This window comes from Chelonoidis abingdonii, chromosome 11, assembly GCF_003597395.2.
Source record: "Chelonoidis abingdonii isolate Lonesome George chromosome 11, CheloAbing_2.0, whole genome shotgun sequence".
Classification (NCBI taxonomy): Eukaryota; Metazoa; Chordata; order Testudines; family Testudinidae; genus Chelonoidis; species Chelonoidis abingdonii.
Window position 1 is genome coordinate 20849755 of NC_133779.1, and position 18807 is coordinate 20868561.

Below are 18807 nucleotides of genomic sequence, written 5' to 3' on the forward strand. Positions count from 1 at the left end.
CAACCTCCCTGGGCGATTTATTCCAGTGTTTAACCACCCTGACAGCCAGGAAGTGTTTGCTGATGTCCAACCTAAACCGCCCTTGCTGCAATTTAAGCCCATTGTCCTTGTCCTGTCCTCAGAGTTTAACAAAAATTTTTCTCCCTCCTCCTCATTAACAATCTTTTACGTACTTGAAAACTGTTCTCACGTCCCCTCTCAGTCTCCTCTTCTCCAGACTAAACCAACCCAAGTTTTCCAATCCTCCCTCATAGCTCATGTTTTCTAGATCTGTCATCATTTTTGTTGATCTTCTCTGGACTCTCCATTTGTCCACATCTTTCCTGCAATGTGGCACCCAGATCTGGACACAAACTCCAGCTGAGGCCTAATCAGCACAGAGCAGAGAGGAAGAATGACTTCTCGTGTCTTGCTTACAACACGCCTCCTAATACATCCCAGAAGGAAGTTGGCTTTTTTTGCAACAGCGTCACACTGTTGACTCTCATTGATCTCGTGACCCACTCTGACCCCCAGATCCTGTTCTGCAGTTCTCATTCCTAGGCAGTCATTTCCCGGTTTGTATGTGTGCAACTGATTGTTCCTTTCTAAGTGGAGAACTTTGCATTTGTCCTTACAAGAGACCGTTTGGATGAAGCATATTCCCGTTACATTATATTCACACCCATTAGCATATTTTCATGTAATCAAATGGAGGGCAACGTCACAGATAGAGGTGATGGATGGGCACAGACAGACAGACAGACTGATCGATACAATAGGAAGTAGCCAAGACAGGTGCCCATAGCACAAATCGTCTCCTTATCTCGACTTTCCCCTGCTGGCTTCTCCAAAGGCCCCAGTTTCGCGTCCACCTTTCACTTTCAAGCTGCGTCACTCGCAGAGTTGTGACGGAGCAGGGAGCGGGTTTGACCTGGGAATGTTGCAGGGCAGTTACATTGGGGATGAGAAGGAAGCTACCTGAGCTGTAACCTGAGCCAGGAGAGGGGTTGGGAGAATTCACACCTGCCCCCGAGACTGAACAAAGGGAGGAGAGAGGGGAGTGAGGAGAGTGCTGCTGGGGGGATTTTTGGTTTCAGTTTGGGCTGGGTGGTGCAGCGCAGGGAACCCCAAGCTGGGGTCTAAGCTCCCTGAACCCCAGAAGGACTTGATTGGGGGTCCTGGCTGTGCCTACAAGCTCTGCTGTGTCCTTCATTCCTGTTGTCCAATAAACCTTCTGTTTTACTGGCTGGCTGAGCGTCACTGTGAGTCCCAGGATGAGGGGTGCAGGGCCCCGACTCTCCCAGCCCCAGAGCACAGCCCCATCCCCTCCAGCCCCAGAGCGTCGGGAGGTCGGGCAGCATGGCCCCAGCCCCAGAGAGCGGCTCCATCCCCTCCAGCCCCGGAGCACCAGAAGGCTTGACAACGCGGCCCCTGCACCAGCTGGGGCCATGGCACAGGGACAGAGCTGCTCTCAGTGTGGGAAGCAGGAGGGGAACTGGGGGCAGAGTGCGGACGGGCCACACCTGGCCGGGGATATCTGCTGCCCATGTGAACAAGCACCAAGATTTACCTGGTTTGCAATGAAATCCTGGGAAAACCAACTCAGGAGGCAGGAATGTTAGCGCTGAGGACTGTGAAATGCTGGGGAAGCTACAATTAGAAAGCGAGAAACTTTTACTCCAACCCTCTTTCCATTGTCTGAACACCAAGGATTTGAGTGGGCCGGGAACAGACCAGTGGGCAAACTCGTGTCCAATGTTTTTGCTGCAAAAATGGGGTGACTTGCCGGAGGAATTGGCAAGTGGAGGATCTGTTTGAGGCAGGAGGAAAAGGATCGAGCAAGAGCCATTGGCCTCATGTTGAAGCAAGATGAAAAAAACCCACCAAATTAGAAATAAAGTGCAAATTTTTATCATAGAGGCTAATTACCTGTGATGAGGGTTGCCGGGGCTCAACCCTCCCTGTGGAGGAGGGGAGCCACACCGGCCTCGTTCTGTCCTCTGAGGGTCCGGTCCCTTGGACTCGCGGCCCACCGTCCGGGGAAGTTCGGTCCCTATGGAGAGGACTGAGCACAGGCAAAGGCAACGGGGCCCAACCTTTGATGCAGGCGGGCCCCAACAAACACAATACAAAGAGCTCTAGCCCTTGTGGAGCAGGGCAGAGCAGTGAAAACCACACTGGTCTCCTTAGGTCAGCGTGAAGGGGATTCTGCCAGCCGGCTACGGGTGGCAGGGGGAACGCAGGCCCACCCACTCCTTTGCGTTCCAGCCCGGGGCCCTAGTAGCAGCTGTCGCCGCTAGTGGCAGTCAGTGGGGATCCAGACGGAAACACACCGACAGAGCGATCAGTGGGGATCCTGACCGACACACACGGCCATAGGCTCGTGGCCCTCTACAGCCTGACTGTAGTCAGCTGCCCCCGGGCTACTTCCAATTCCCCCCTCGTTTCCTACCTGGTCCGCAGGGTCGCCCAGCACCATGGGCTCATCCCATTCAGGGCTGGGTGGTAGGTCCGGGAATACCTCAGGGAGGGCGGCCCAGGTCTGGTCCGACGGCTCCTCGGGGCCGAAGCAGGGACGGGGTAGCTCTGGCAGCTCCTCGTCGTAGTGGGCGCGGGGTAGCTCTGGCGGCTCCTCGTCGTAGTGGGCGCGGGGTAGCTCTGGCGGCTCCTCGTCGTAGTGGGCGCGGGGTAGCTCTGGCGGCTCCTCGTCGTAGCGGCTGCGGGGTAGCTCTGGCGGCTCCTCGTCGTAGTGGGCGCGGGGTAGCTCTGGCGGCTCCTCGTCGTAGCAGCAGTGGGGTAGCTCGGTAGCTCTGGCGGCTCCTCGTCGTAGCGGCAGTGGGGTAGCTCGGTAGCTCTGGCGGCTCCTCGTCGTAGTGGGCGCGGGGTAGCTCTGGCGGCTCCTCGTCGTAGCAGCTACAGGGTAGCTCTGGCGGCTCCTCGTCGTAGCGGCAGTGGGGTAGCTCGGTAGCTCTGGCAGCTCCTCGTTGTAGTGGGCGCGGGATAGCTCTGGCGGCTCCTCGTCGTAGCAGCTACAGGGTAGCTCTGGCGGCTCCTCGTCGTAGCGGCAGTGGGGTAGCTCGGTAGCTCTGCCAGCTCCTCGTTGTAGTGGGCGCGGGGTAGCTCTGGCGGCTCCTCGTCGTAGCGGCGCGGGGTAGCTCTGGCGGCTCCTCGTCGTAGCGGCGCGGGGTAGCTCTGGCGGCTCCTCGTCGTAGTGGGAGCGGGGTAGCTCTGGCGGCTCCTCGTCGTAGTGGGCGCGGGGTAGCTCTGGTGGCTCCTCATCGTAGGGGGCGCGGGGTAGCTCTGGCAGCTCCTAGTACCGGCCTCAGGCCTCAGCAGCCTCCCAATGATGAGAGCCGGCAGGCACGTCTGCTCCCGGCGGTGGCTGGGGCCTGACTGAAGGATGGGGCCCGGCTTTTATCCTTCCGGGTCGCCGCCTGACCCTTTGAGGGGCGGGACTTCCGCCCAGCGGTTCCGCCCTGGGGGCTGATTGACGGGGCTCAACCCTCCCTGTGGAGGAGGGGAGCCACACCGCCTCGCTACATACCCCTTAAGACAGTTTCCCAAGGGGTCTGGCGGATGCTCCATTGCTGGCAATCTTGAAATGGAGCAGGGCTGGTTTGACACCGACCTGCTGAAGTGGAGTTAATTCAGCCCAGGATCTCTTTGGCTTTATACTCTGTGATGTTTAGCGGTGCTGGGGCTTGGGGTGTGTTGGGAACCCCAGCTATTAGGAAGTGAGAGGTGTTAGTTAATGGGAGATTCGATCATTAGAAAGGTAGGTAGCTGGGTTTGCGAGGACCGGGAGAACCACATGGTGACTTGCCTGTCTCGTGCGAAGGTTGTGGATCTCTTGAGACATCTAAACCGACGTGTGTGTAGTGCTGGCAAGGAGCCGGTGGTCGTGGTACATGTTGGTACCAGTGACATAGGGAAGGGTAGGAGAGATGTCCTGGAGGCCAAATTTAGGCTTCTAGGTGTAACTCTTCTGCCAGGTGGAGCCGGCAGCAAGAAGGGCCGGGTTCAGGATCTAGGGTTCCCTTTCAACAATAGCACCCAAAACCTGCTCGAGCCCCCACCCAGCAACCTGGGACAATTACACACCACCTGTTCCGAAGCGCCTGTGTTCCCTTTTGAAACTCCCAAATGAACCCAAGAGGTGTTTAGCCGGCCACTCTTTGACCCTCTCTAAGGATGAACACACCGGGAAAAGGGGCAGACTCGGTGCCTGGGCAGGAGGAGGAGTTGAAGCATGACATGAGTGAGCCCTTCAGGGCTGAGCAGAGATTATTCCTCGCCGGGGGAGGGAGGAATGCACCCGCCACCACACGGGCTCGGTCTGCCATCTGGGCACGACTGCTAGGACAGATCATTGCACCGTAATGGGACACAAACGCTGATTGCAGGATGCCAGCTGGCAGCCGTGAACCCTCGGCTCTGCTCCACCCACCTTCCCAGCCGAGATTGGGGCCCCGTCAGGCCGGGCGCCACCCAGACCCAGCTGAGATCAGGGCCCCGTCAGGCTGGGCGCTGCCCAGACCCAGCTGAGATTGGGGCCCCATCGGGCCGGGCGCCAGCCAGACCCAGGCAAGATCGGGGCCCCGTCGGGCCGGGCACCGTCCAGACCCAGCCAAGATTGGGGCCCCGTCAGGCCGGGTGCAGCCCAGACCCAGCTGAGATCAGGGCCCCGTCAGGCCAGGCGCTGCCCAGACCCAGCTGAGATCGGGGCCCCGTTGGGCTAGGCACCATCCAGACCCAGCCGAGATTGGGGCCCCGTTGGGCTGGGCGCCGGCCAGACCCAGGCGAGATCAGGGCCCCGTCGGGCCGGGGACCGTCCAGACCCAGCCAAGGTCGGGGCCCCATCGGGCTGGGTGCCACCCAGACCTGGCCAAGATCGGGGCCCCGTCAGGCCAGGTGCTGGCCAGACCCAGCCGAGATGGGGGCCCCGTCGGGCTGGGCGCCGCCCAGACCCAGCCGAGATCAGGGCCTCGTCAGGCTGGGCGCTGCCCCGACCCAGCTGAGATCGGGGCCCCGTCGGGCCAAGCACCGTCCAGACCCAGCCGAGATTGGGGCCCCGTCGGGCTGGGCACCAGCCAGACCCAGGCGAGATCGGGGCCCCGTCGGGCCGGGCACCGTCCAGACCCAGCCGAGATCAGGGTCCCGTCGGGCTGGGTGCCACCCAGACCCAGGCGAGATCGGGGCCCGGTCAGGCTGGGCGCTGCCCAGACCCAGCTGAGATCAGGGCCCTGTCGGGCCAGGCACCGTCCAGACCCAGCTGAGATTGGGGCCCCGTTGGGCCGGGTGCCGGCCAGACCCAGGCGAGATCAGGGTCCCGTCAGGCTGGGCGCCACCCAGACCCAGCTGAGATCAGGGCCCCGTCACACCAGGCACTGCCCAGACCCAGCCGAGATCGGGGCCGGGCACTGCCCAGACCCAGCTGAGATCAGGCCCCAGGTGCGTGGGACGGGACGGTGATGCGGGCGGGGTGGGGCGCTCTGCCTGGCTTGGAGCCTCCATGTTGCAAGGGGCTCCCAGGACGAAAAGTTCAGGACAATCCAGCCGCCGGCCCCACGGATCTTTGCACCGCAATTAGCACTGTTGACACGGGATGCGTTTCTGGGGCTGTTGTCATCGCAGCGGGGAGGGAGGGGGCCGACACAACCCTCATTCAGCCGCCATAAAGACACTGAACCCTGGCCAGTTCTCGGTCCCGGTTACGGCTGGGGAACAGCAAGGCCCCTTATCAGCAGCTGGGTTATCAGCACCGCACGGGGCCGTCGTAAACCAGTCCAAGGTCTGCCACACGAGGATCCTGCTTCCAGGTGGGCAAGGTGGGGCAGGAGCGTCTTCTCGGCCATCTTCAGGCACTTTGCCAGCCTCGCCCGGGCTCAAAGTCCAGCCCCCTCGGGGCACACCCAGCGGGCAGGAGAGAACGGCCCTGCTACTGCTGCCCGCTCTGGCGCTTTCGTTATCCCTTCCCTCCTGCGGAGACCGGGGTCGGGATAAGAGCCTTACTACTGCCGCCAGCTAACAGACTCCCTCCTTGGAGGGACCCAGGTTCAAACCCGGCTCACGGGGGCATCAGAGCGGCTGGGCTGCTCCGTCCATCGCACGCTGCCTGGACCTGCCCCATTGCCACCGGGGAAGGTGGCAGACAGAGGCCAGATCGGATCCCGGCCTCTGACATCACGCAGGCGCCTCCAGGGCAGGCACGAGAACTGGGCGTCAAACTGGTTTCTAACAGAGAACCACTCGAACCGGGGGACGGCGGGGGTTCGCGCTTGGGTTTTTGTAGACCCAACCGGAGAATTCACCTGGCTCCCCCACCGGGCCGCACCCAATCACTCGCGCTCGATTAAAGCATCTCCCAGAAGGGCTCCGGGCGGGGTCGGATGCCGCCCACCGCCCACTTCCAGTTGATCGATAAAAACGGGAACCAGCCCAGGGACAAGTCCCACGGGCCCCACCACTGCCCCTCGACAGTTCTAGCCAACCCCTAACCCAGCACGCGGGGGCCTGGTTACTTCTCCGTCATCCTAGTTTCATTTCGCAACCTGCCAGGCGGTGCCAAGGCCGGCACCGCCCGGGAGCACAGGTCTCTGACGTCAATGCAATTCTCTTTAGCATTTGTCATCCCATTGGCCCTGGAGAGCCGGCTAATCTGCCGGACTCCGTCCTCCAGAAACCCTTAACTACACCCACCCCCCCTCATTCGGGACGAACCAGGTCCCACATCAGCCGCTCTGGTATCTTGCCAGATATTTGGCCCATTCATCTGCATTAAATATCGGCACAACGCTGGCTCCCTGCCAGTCTTCAGGCGGGGCAGAGCCCTGGGAATGCACCGCAAGTGGGTGCGGAGCGGTGGAGCGGCCAGGGGGACCGTGCCAAGCTGGCATGTCGGTGTGCTGGCGGCTATTCACTCCAGTGTTTGCCTTTGTGTCGCGCCCTCTGCCTGCGCCTCCTCCCTCACCCCCTTCTCTACAAGTTTGTTTTTCACATGACTCAGCCCTGGGCTCGGGCCCTGCTGCCGCTATCTGCCCTGACGCCGTTTGGCTCGGCTGTCACGTGCTGCGATAGCAGGGCCACGTGGAGCCTGCTCAGCTGTTTGGGCACCGCGTCACCAGCTGGCACAAGCCAGCCCCGGGCTGGGCAGATTGGGGCTGACCCATCCCCGCCCAGGTCCTTAGACAGAGACGCCCCCGTGGCAGCCCGAGCAGCCGCCAGACACCCCCATCCTCCCCGGTGGGGTGGTACGAAGCGCAGACATGAGCCAGATCTGGGGGATGGGACACTGCTCTCACCCCCAGGGTCTGCTCTGAATTTGGGGAGGTTCAGACTTCCTGTCCAGATGTCCTGCGGGGGGAGGGCACGGCTGGAGACACAGCTCCTCACTAGGGAGCCTTAGGTAACGAGTGCCCCATTTTCAAAACAACACCCCCCCAGGCAAGGAAACCCGCTCACGCCTGGCGTTATCTCACCGCTTTATTTCCCCTCCGAGAATCACAGCGGCAGGGTTACATTTCTTACATTATTTCAGTCCCCAGGGGCTTTGGGGAGAAAAATCTGGGGGGAGAGGCCTGTCTTGGGGGGGGTCTGTCATGAGGAGAGGCAGCCCCCACCCGGGGGTGAGGAGAGCTGATCCAGGGGCGCCCCCCACCCGCTGAGCAATGGACCTGGCCAATGCTCCAGCGTGGCTTCTTCCCCTGGACGCCTGGGTCCCCTGTCTTCACTGAGAACCCCCTCCCAGCTGGAAACGGGCCGTCCTGCCTTCCCCCGGACGCCTGGGTCCCCTGTCTTCACTGAGAACCCCTCCCAGCTGGAAACGGGACGTCCTGCCTTCCCCCGGACACCTGGGTCCCCGGTCTTCACTGAGAACCCCTCCCAGCTGGAAACGGGCCGCCCTGCCTTCCCCCGGACGCCTGGGTCCTCTGGCCTCACTGTGGCACCCCTTGGGAACGGAGCCTCCTTTTCCCTTACCCCCGTCCCGCCCGTTTGCTCAGGGCAAAGGGAACAATTGGAAGTAAACAACCCCCCGCTCCTGGAAATCACCAGCGGAGGGGCCTGGTGCCAGCCAGCACCTCCCTGACCTGCCCGTTCTTTCTCTTCGACAAAGCATCTGCTGAACCCGCTGTGCAAAGCTCAGCGCGGGCAGCCGGGGCCTGGGAAAGCCCCACCCGCCCCTGGCACCGGGCTGCCAAAGAGGAACGGACCCCCCCAGACATGGGCAGAGCTGGGGATGCTACCATGGCCCAGAGCCCAGTGTCCCACCGCCACCGCCGGCAGCACGGTCCCAATCCCGGCCGGTCCATGCCTGACCGTCCCCTGAGCCTCAGCAGTAGCTGCCACGTCCTGCCCCATGGGGGGGGTGGGGGGTGTCGGCAGCAGAGAGTCACTGGCCTGGTGGCGGCCTCCAGGTTCACATCTGGCCTAGGCCCCCGGCCTCAGCTCTGCAGGTCTGATGGGCGCAGTCCCCAGGAGCAGCCTCCTCCGACAGCGCGGCCGCTGGATCGGTCCTGGATGGCATGGGCCAGAGCAGCCGCTGGGACTCAGATCCGGGTCACCTGGGGCCGGGCAATTTGGGTCTGAGGAAGGGGCAGCAAGTTGTGTCATTTCTGGAGGTGCCCAGAACGGGCCAAGTCACTCCCCCCACCCCACCCACACCTGCCTCAGCGCTGGAAGGGGATTGGGTGCTGGTGCGGGATCTAGGAGAGGGTTTGGTGAGTGCGGGCCCCTGGCCAGGACAGGAGTTTGGGTGCAGGAAGGGGTTGGTGGTGCTGGGTGCGGGCTCTGCGCTGGACAGGGAGTTGGGATGCGGGACATGGGGCCACGGGGCTGGAGATAAGGAGTTTGGGGTGCAGCAGGCAGGCTTCCCTGGGGCTGGAGTAGGGGCCAGAGAGGAGACTCCCCCAACCCTCTCCTTGCTGGCAGCAGTGAACGAGGGGCAGGGAGCCCCCTCCCTGGCCCCCAGCATGATACTCACCCAAGCCCCCCCAGGCTTCTGCTCAGGGGTCCAGCCAGGATAAGCTTCAGGGGACAGATGCCCACTGCCCAGCGGCAGCAGGGACGCGTGGGGAAGCAGACTGGGCTGGGGGATAGCTGTGGGTGAGTTGCTGGGGCAGCAGGCAGGGGAGAGACCCAGCCCCGAACATCAGTGGAGCCAGGGCCCCCCGGGCCCTGAATTTGCTGGAGTCCGGACACCCATAGGCCCCTACAACCACCACCCCTGGCTGGGGAGCACAGCCAGCCTGGGGCAAGCGATGCAGAGAAGCCCAACGCCCCTCACTCCTGACCCACAGGTAGGGTGACCGGGGTCCTGTTTTCGAACCGGAACACCTGGTCGGAAAGGGACCCTGGCAGCTCCGTCAGCACCCTACATCTCCTGGCCCCACGCTGCACCCAGAAGTGGCCAGCCCCCACCCTGAGCATGGCTCCACCCTCCATTGGCCCAGAAACGCAGCCAGTGGGAGCTGCGCGGGGGCGGTGCCTGCAGGTAAGAGCAGCATGCAGAGCCGCCCCACCACGCTCTCTGGCCTAGGCAGGGACCTGCTGCTGGCCACTTCCAAGGCGCAGTGCGGAGTCCGGACAGGCCAGGAAAGCTCACCTTAGCCCCCCACTGTGTCACCAACCAGAAGCCTGCCCTGAGCCCCCCCCAACCCAGAGCCCCTCCTGCACCCCAAACCGCTCATCCCCAGCCCCACCCCAAGCCTGCACCCCCAACTGGAGCCTCACCTCCCCTGTGCCCCAACCACTGCCTCAGCCCAACCCCTCTCACACCCTGAACCCCTCTGCCCACCCCAGCCTGGAGCTCCCTCTGCACCCTACACCCCTCATCCACGGCCCCACCCCAGAGCCCGCACTCCCTTCCACACCACAACTCCCATGCCCCAGCCCAGTGAAAGTGAATGAAGGGGAGAGGGGAAGAGCGAGCACAAGGCGAAGGGGATGTAGTGAGTGGGGGGGGCCTTCTGGGAAGGGGCGGGGCCTAGGGTGTTCGGGGTTTGTGTGATTAGAAAGTTGGCAACCCGACCCAGAGCCCCCACCATCCCTGCCCCCCAGCCCTGCCAGTGCCCCTCACTCCCGACCCGCAGCCCAGCCCTGCCGTCCCCTCCAGCTCTGCCGCTGGCCAAGTACCTGCAGGGACGTGTCCACTTTGTCCAGTGAAGGCCGGAAGGACGAGGAGACTCTGTGGCTGCCGCTGCCGCCCTCACTCTCTGCAAGAGGCCCCGGAACTGGAACGGGGTCAGCAGTTACCATTTGGGGGGTGGGGGCGAGTTTCCTCCACCCTCTGCTGTCCCAGCCCTCCTGCCCCTCTCACTGCACCCTGGTCCCCTGACCCCACCCTGCCATGCCCCCTCTCCTGCCCCCATTCCACCCCTCCCTTCCCCAGCCCCCCACCCCCCAGCTAAGGCTGCCCCAGGGTCAACCCTTTCTGGCAGCACCAGCTCCGGCACATCTGTCCGGCCGGGCGCCCGCTGCACCTGGCCAGTACCCTGAGCTCAGGCTCCCCCAGTTCTTTATGCCTCAGAGGTGGCAGCTGAACCCCCCCTCCCAGGCAGCCCCCTTCCACCCAGACCCTCTCCCAGCTCCCCGTGGAGCACGAGGGAGCCAGGCCAGCAGGACCCCAGAGTGGGGAGGGGAGGCTGAGGTCAGCTTGGCTCACTGGGGCCTGGAGCCGGGGAATGTGGCTACGCACCTGGGAGGTTACCTGTCCAGCTGGGGGCGGACGGGGTGCTGGCAGCGATTCCCTGGCGGGGCGCGTTCCACTCCCACTCCTCGTTGCTGTACCACTTCTCCTGGTTCTCCTCCAGGTCCTCCACGCTGCAGAGAGAGCAGCCGTACTGCCCGTCAGCCCCCAGGCCTGGCCCCACGCGGCCCCTGGGATGCGCGCTCCGGGGGGCCAGCTGCCACATCCCCATCTCCAATTTCCATCCCCCCAAATGTCTCAAATTCTCCAGTTCCAAAACTGGCTGGAGCATGACCCCAGCCCAGCCTGGCACACGGAGCTCGGCAGAGGGGATCGGCTTCCAGACTGGCCCCAAGCCATGCGCTCAGCGGCAAAACTATGGAGAGAACCCAGGAGTCCTGAGTCTCAGCTCAGGGGCCTGGCTCCCTCAGCTCAGGGCAAATCCCTCCTCTCCCATGCCTCAGTTTCCCCATCTATGAAATCCTTCCCTATCTGCCGAGGGCAGGGTGGAGGGAGAGACTAAAATCTATTGGTGCCTGTGTGGAGCCACCCAGATGCCACACTGATGAGGCCAAGGAAAGGTCACAGATTCAGAACATTCATGGCCCGGAAGGACCCTGAGTCCGAGCGTCTCTCTAGCCTGGGCCAGGAAATCTCACTCACTCAGCCCTGTCCAGAGCCAGACACAGGACAAGACGGCCCCCCCAAGTCACCATGTCCAGCCCCTGTTCTGCCATCCCATCCCCAGCCCAGACTGAGCGAGCTCCGTCTTCCAACCCCCTCTGGAGAGATTGGCCCCTCCATTCCCCCAGCCCTGGCGCCCGCCTACTCCGTGTGATGAATGTGGCCGTTCTCTGCAATATCATTCTGAACACCCGCCTGCCCCCTGGCATCGCCCCCGGGGGGGAGAGTTTGCATTCGACACACCTGCCCCCCTGGTTCTCAAGGCAGACACAGTCCTAGGTTCAGCAGAAGGACCAGACCCCTCTGTCCTTCCCAGCACAGATGGTCGGGGGGGTTGACAAAATGGGATTTGGGGGGGAGGGGTTCAAAAAACACTCATTTCTCAACACTTGGCCTGGGAAAGCATCAGGCGAGTCCACGAGGTTTTTGACTCTGGGGGTGGGGGAAAAGCTTTGAAATTGTACCGCCCTGGTTTGCCATTTTCCAAATGAAACCAACGAACCAAAAAAGGGATTCAGTTTTCCAGTTCCCAACAAACCTTTCATGGGGATGTTTCACAGAACAAAAATGGTTGAAACTGAAATACCCCAAACTGAGATTTCGGGGTGGGGGGCGCGGGAGGATTTTCAGTTCAGGGAATTTTCTGAGATTTCATCGAGTCGGGGCAGAGAGGTCGTTTCCCCTCTGTGCCTAGCCTGAGTCCGAGCACGGCTGAAATCAGTGTCTCAGTTTCCCTTTGGTGAAATCCTTCCCCACTTGACTGGGGCAGTGGGAGGAAGGGAAAAGACTAAAATCCACGAATCTAAGTTCTGGTGCCTGTTCTGGCGCCCACAGCAGGGTGGTGATTAGATCGGAGCATTAGAAACCCTGCCTTGGACTGAGAGACACCAGGAGCCACGTCTATCTGAGGAGGACGGAGGTAAATAATTCTCCTTAGCCCAGCAGGACAGACAAGAGGCAAGAGGATTAAATTGCAGCAAGGGGGTGTGACGTTGCGCTCCGTATGATTGTATGAAAATATGCTAGAGCGTGAATATAATGTAACTGGAACATGCTTCGTGCAAAAGGTCTCTTGGGAGGTATCATTACAGAGCTTGTAATCTGCTGAGTGTGGTCATCCTGTTGGTGTGAATGTGCCACTCCTGTATCTGGGACTAGGAATATGAACTAGGACTCTGAGGTCCTATTGTAACTGTGCAAAGTGGGGGCCATTAATGGGCGTTTAGTATCTTGATGGCTCCCATCAGCCAGGACAATTGGTTGTAGGTGGCTCTGTTTACTCACAAGCCTTCCTGCGAGTCAGGCCGGGAAGGATAGAGGCTTGGGGGTCCCACAGGACATGTGCCCACGTCACCTGGACCTGGAACCCATCTCAGACTCAGTGCCTTTCCATTAGCAGGGGGGACCCAGAGAGACAAAAGATTCCCACCTTGTGCCACAGCGAGAAGAGGGGCTGGAGCAGGACAAAGGTGGGGGGGCCAGTCATGAGCAATCCCCCAGCCACCACGTGGGCTGGAACAAGGGCTGCACCGGGGAAAGGATCGGGCCCACACTAGGAAGGCGTCTGGTCTGTGACAGAAGCTCATTGGAACGACTCTGAGGGTGAGATCTGAGCTGTAATCGGTTTCCTCCTGTATTAGCCTGAGACTCGCAGGATTTGGTTTTATTTTGCTTGGGATCTTACTTTGTTCTGTCTGTTCTGACTGGGAACCACTGAAATCCTGCATTTTGTTCAGAGAGCACATCAGCTGGCAGTTCCCAAGGGTGTCTCCGTGACCAGCCCGTCACAGGCGGGCTTAGGTTGGACATCAGGAAACACTTCCCAACTCTCAGGGTGGCTAAGCCCTGCAATAAATTGCCCAGGGAGGTGGTGGAATCACCATCCCTGGAGGTTTCTAAGAGCAGGTCAGACAAACCCCTGTCCGGGATGGGCTAGATCCTGCCCCACTGTGCCTCCCCAGACCCCCCCGGCTCCGGGCCCTGCCCCAGACCTGTGCTTGCTGCTCCAGCGCTGACGCCAGCAGAGGCAGATGGCCAGGATGAGAATCACCAGCAGCAGCACGGCCAGGCCAAGTGCCACCCCCACTGCCACGCCCACCTTGCTCACGACTTGCTCGCAGTGACTGCCCGTGAACCAGTACCAGTCCGAGTGCTGGCAGCTGCCGAGAGAAGGGGACAGCGTCAGGAGTGGATTCAGCCAGGACGCCTGGGTTCTCTCCCCGCTCTGGGAGGGGAGTGGGGGCTGGTGGGTGAGAGCAGGGGAGGCTGGGAGCCAGGACTCCTGGGTTCTCTCCCCAGCTCTGCGAGGGGAGTGGGGGCTGGTGGGTTAGAGCAGGGGGGCCAGGAGCCAGGACTCCTGGGTTCTCTCCCTTGCTCTGGAAAGGGAGGGGCCTAGGGTTAGTGCAGGGGTAGGGGGGTTCTGACATCAGAAGTGGGGGAAAGGGACCGCTGACCCCATCAGCAAGGGATGGTCCCAGCCCCCGTGGCGAGTCTCAGGCCCAACACTCCTGAAGAGGGGAGTGACCAGGCCTGTGACCCCCCCCCCCATTTTTGGCCACTCCAGAGGGTGTGTTTGGACCAGCCACGGGTTCTTGGCATCCAGGTGCTGCAGCCGGGCTCCGTCCCCCCCCGCCCCCCCCGGGTTCCCCACACGCCCGCCAGGCGGTGACACTCACTAGCAGGTGGGTCCCCCTGGCTGGATGTAGCAGTACCCCCGGCCGTTGCAGGCATAGGGGTCGGGGTGGTGGATGCTGCAGTTGGAGACGCACATGAGGTGCCCCGAGACGTTGACAGGCAGGAAGTATTTCTGGTAGGACAGGCTGATGGTCAAGTTGTTCAGGCAGATGCCTGGGGAGACAGGGCCGGAGCAGGTCAGCACGGGCATCCCCCGGCTCCAGCTGGCCCAACCCCAGAACCACCCTCCCCCCCGAAGGCTCCAGGAAAACACGCCGGGGCTCCGGTTCTGTCTTTGGGTCCCGCCGGCTGCCCCCAGGAGCTGGCAGGAGGGGATACAGGCCTTCCCAGGCCGCTGGAGGCAGCGGGACCCATCCGTTCTGGGTCTCTTGAACGTCCTCCCTGTATAAATGTCACCCCTTGACCTTTCCTCGCAGTGCAGCATGGTTCTGTTCCCCCCAGTTACGTGGCATTTTGTACGGGATGGGATTTCACTACTTGGCCTCAGGCAGACCTTGTGGCAGTGAGTTCCACCGGCTAATCTGGCATTTCCCCCCCGCTATGATCGGTTTGGAATTTGCTGCCTGTGTCAGCGTTAACAGGCAAACTAGGGGGCATCTGACATCCGCATTTGTCTGTGCTCTGCGCTGTTCGTGACTCCATAGGCTTCGCCCACGGCGCAAGGGCTGGACGCCAAAGTGAGACAACAGGAGCCTGGAAACAGGGCTGGTTTACCAGGGGAACCAACTTTCTAGTCCCGATGGCGAAGTGGCCGTCGCTTGGAGCGTGCGGGCTGACCCGCGACGGGCCAGAAGTCCAGCTGGGCTGGTAACGAAGGGGGCGATGAATTTCCCAGGGGCCGTGGCGGAGTCTCCACCCACGTCACAGCCGAGGCGGGAGGTTTTCCTAACAGACCTACCCCCCGACCCCCGTCTCTCTGAGGCTGCTTCTCACCTGCTGTCTTCAGGGGGACGGTGTTGACGTGAGTCGCGTTGGCTTTGATGCACAATTCCTGTGACCTAGCTGAAAGAGAAGGTCCAGACAGTGAGTCGTGCCCCTGGGCACGGACCCCGGATACTTTCCGCCCGGCTGGGCCAGCAGCCACGAGGCTGGAGCTCCGGGACCAGGTGGGTGTGAGCTATGGGGGTGCCACTAGCGCTGGTCCTGGGGGGCCCGTGTCTGCGGAGATGGGGGCATGTTCAGCTGGAGGCCAAGCAGGGAGAAGGGGCCAGCCAGTCTGTATGACAGATGCAGCGTAGCAAGGGGGGTCTCTGTCATCAACACCCTGGAGACCCCCTCGACTGGCTGGAGCCCCTGGGAGCCCGAGACGAATGCAGGAAACGTGACAGGGATGCATGGCAGACTCTGTGGGGACGGGATGAGACGCCGGGTCTGCGGGGTGGCTGGCACCTCGCGGCGACCCAGAAAGCTGCTGGCCAGCGCTTGGCCCGCGAAAGGGGGGCCGGCTGACCAGGCGAGGCGCGGTACAGACCCGAAGAGGAGGCATCCGCGCCGCTGGTGCAATTGGTGGCGTTGAGCCGAGCGCTGACGTTGGCCACGGCCTCGCTGTAGGTGCTGGCATAGGTGGCGTAGGGCACGTTCAGGACCACGCGGTGATCCACCACCACGCTGCCATTGCTGCGGGAGGAGAAGGAGAGAAGAGCCGTCAGGGGGCCATTGTATGACGCCCACCCCCGGTCGAAAGGGGACCCTGGCAGCCCCAGTCGGCACTGGCACAGGCCGTTAAAGTCCGGTTGGTGGTGCAGTGGGGCTGAGGCACCGTGCTGTTCCCGGAAGTGGCCACCAGGCCCCTGCCGCCCCATGGCACGTGGGTGGCCAGAGAGGCTCCACACCCTGCCCTCGCACCTGCAGGCGTCGCCCCCACAGCTCCCATTGGTCAGGGTTCCTGGCCAATGGGAGCTGTGGAGCTGGCCCTTAGGGAGGGGGCTGCGTGGGGCGTCTCACTGGCCACCCATGTACCTAGGGGCTGCAGGGACCTGGTGGCAGCTTCCTGGAAGCAGTGGTAAGCGCTGTAGGGACTCGCACCCTGGACCCCTCCTGCACCCCAACCCAGAGCCCTCCCCTCCCCAAACTCCCTCCAGGAGCCCGCACCCCTCCAGCACCCCAACCTCCTGCTCCAGCCCCCTCCTACACACCAAGCCCCTCATCCTCAGCCCCACACCAGAGCTCACACCCCCAGCGAGAACCGGCACCCCCTCCCACACTCCAAATCCCTCAGCCCCAGCCTCCCTCCTGCACCCCAAACACCTCATCACCGGCCACACTGCAGAGTCCAAACCCCCAGCTGGAGTCCTCGCCCCCCCTGCACCCAACCGCCTGCCCCAGCCCATTGAAAGTGAGTGAGGGTGGGGGGATGGAGCGAGCAGGGGTGGGGCCTCAGGGAAGGGGTTGGGCTCTTTGATTTTGTGCGACTAGAAATTTGGCAACCCTTCCCCTCCGCCCCCCCTCCCCGGGTCCCGCGCCTCACCTCAGCCGGATCACCTCGATGTGCAGGAACCCGGGCACCGTCTGCCTGTAGATCGGGTCCATCTGCAAGAGAGTGGGCTCAGCACGGCGGGTGCAAAGTGCTCCCCCAGCTCCACGGAGCCCCGGGCCCCTTCCTTGCGCTCTGCACGGCCCCACCCCGCTGCAGCAGCTGCCCCCCACCCAGCAGAGACTCCACTCCCCCAACCCAGTGGGATGCTCCTTCCCCTTCCACGGCTCAGCCCAGCCCCAGGGACCATGTGCAGATGGGTCGCCCCCCACGTGCCAAAGCCCCAACCTTCCCATAATGCATTGCACCAGGGCCCCTGCCCCCAGGGGACTCAGCGGCTCTATACAATGAGGCACTGCCTCCACAGACCCTGCCATCGCCCCCCTCAGCGGCACGCCACACCCCATCTCTGCCCCCCACTACACAGTTCCCTGTTCACCCACAGCTCCACACATGCCTCCCCAACCCCCCCGGCAGCTCCTGAGCCCCATCTCCCTCACCTGGATGACGAAGATTTCCACAAACACTTTGAACGCCATGGACGTTGGATCCTCCATGCTTTTGCTGAAGTTCATGTTCGTCACCACCACAGTGACATTGATCTCCGCCGACACCACATCTGCAAGCGGGAAACAACGTGCAGCATTGGCAGCCCCGAGTGGTAACGAGCTGGCGATGGGGCGGTGGGGCTCGCCATGCTGGGTTTAAACACCACAAGATCGGGATGGGAGTAATTCAGAGTTCGGCTCCTATTCCGAGTAGGACGTCATTGGAGAATCCGGGAACTGCTGGGCTGGAAGAGACCCTGAGTCCAGCCCCCCGTGCTGAGCCAGGACCAGTAACCCCCAGTGACGGGACCCCACCATGTCACCTGTGTTTGTCCAACCTGCTCTGAAACCCCTCCAGTGACGGGACCCCCCCCATGTCACCTGTGTTTGTCCAACCTGCTCTAAACCCCTCCAGTGATGAGACCCCCCCGTGTCACCTGTGTTTGTCCAACCTGCTCTGAAACCCCCCAGTGACGGGACCCCCCCGTGTCACCTGTGTTTGTCCAACCTGCTCTGAAACTCCCCCAGTGATGAGACCCCCCCATGTCACCTGTGTTTGTCCAACCTGCTCTGAAACCCCCCCAGTGACAGGACCCCCCCGTGTCACCTGTGTTTGTCCAACCTGCTCTGAAACCCAGTGACGGGACCCCCCCATGTCACCTGTTTCGGAGCCGAGCCCCTAATGTGCCCAGAGCTGGCCACATCCCCCCAGCTGGGGGTTCACCGGCGCCAAGAGAGCAGGACGACCCCCTCCCCCTTCACACACCCAGGGTTGATATTAACCTTTTTTCACCCATGTCACATTGTTGGAAAAGAGACAAGTGTCAGTCATGGGCCGCAGGGACAAACATCCCGGTAAAGCCACCAGGGTCGCCGATGCGGCCAGTGGGACTGTGAGCCCAGGGAAGGAGCTTGTGAACCAAACTCTTGGGAGCAAGCTGCTAAGGCTCGGGGTCCAGTGGGGACCCCCAGAGCGATGGGGGAGGCCAGAGCCACTCACCAACGTTGACGTTGTTCATCAGCGTTTCGCACTGCTCTCCTGTAAAACCAGGCAGGCAGAGACACTGGTTCTCAAGGGGCGTCCCTCCGTTCTGGCACCTCAGGGGCTCCAGCGTGGTGGCAGGAACTTCAGGGGAGCAAAGAGAGAAATGGGACTGAATGAGGATATAAACCTGAAAGGGACCCCTCCTCCGGTGCTGAGATACGGCTACCTTTGGAGGGTGGCAGCAGGTTACACAGGGAACCCTTTCCTGCAGGCCTCTGGGGTGGGGCGGCCGGTTACCCAGGCACCCCTCACCTGGCACTGAGATGTAGCCACCTCTGGGGCAGGGCGGCTGGTTACACAGGGACCCCTTGCCCGGCGCTGAGATGCAGCCACCTCTGGGGCAGCATGGCTAGTTATACAGGGCCCCTTCCCCGGCACTGAGATGTGACCACTTCTGGGGTGGGGCAGCTGGTTACCCAGGGCCCCCTTGCCCGGCGCTGAGATGCAGCCACCTTTGAGGTGAGCATGGGAAATGGTAATGGTTTGCCACAAGTTTCTAGCCAAGAATTTACTTCATATCCCAGTTAGCCACTGATGAGAATGATGTTATTTTGGTGTGTGACAGTAGCCCCTGCATGCCTCAAACCGTAATGAGGATCCCATTGTGCTGGGCACTACACCTGCCCCGATCGAGATCGGGGCCCCGTGGTGCTGGTCAGTGGCTGAGCCAGGAAGAGAGTCTAGGAATCCCAGCCTG

At 62.0% G+C, this 18807-nt stretch overlaps 1 protein-coding gene across 1 annotated transcript in view; it reads right to left on the reverse strand.

The window, feature by feature from the left end:
• Nucleotides 1-7454: 7454 nt before the first annotated feature.
• LOC116822550 (uncharacterized) overlaps nucleotides 7455-18807 on the reverse strand; it is a 48604-nt gene continuing 37251 nt past the window's right edge. The window contains exons 17-26 of the mRNA XM_032776528.2: nucleotides 18066-18191; nucleotides 17018-17136; nucleotides 16512-16573; nucleotides 15512-15661; nucleotides 14978-15042; nucleotides 14026-14197; nucleotides 13342-13509; nucleotides 10688-10800; nucleotides 10114-10193; nucleotides 7455-8564 (exon numbers count right to left, since the gene is read on the reverse strand). Coding sequence (XP_032632419.2) covers nucleotides 8529-8564; nucleotides 10114-10193; nucleotides 10688-10800; nucleotides 13342-13509; nucleotides 14026-14197; nucleotides 14978-15042; nucleotides 15512-15661; nucleotides 16512-16573; nucleotides 17018-17136; nucleotides 18066-18191 — 1091 coding nt within the window. The 3' untranslated portion in view covers nucleotides 7455-8528. The remainder of the gene's footprint in view (nucleotides 8565-10113; nucleotides 10194-10687; nucleotides 10801-13341; nucleotides 13510-14025; nucleotides 14198-14977; nucleotides 15043-15511; nucleotides 15662-16511; nucleotides 16574-17017; nucleotides 17137-18065; nucleotides 18192-18807) is intronic.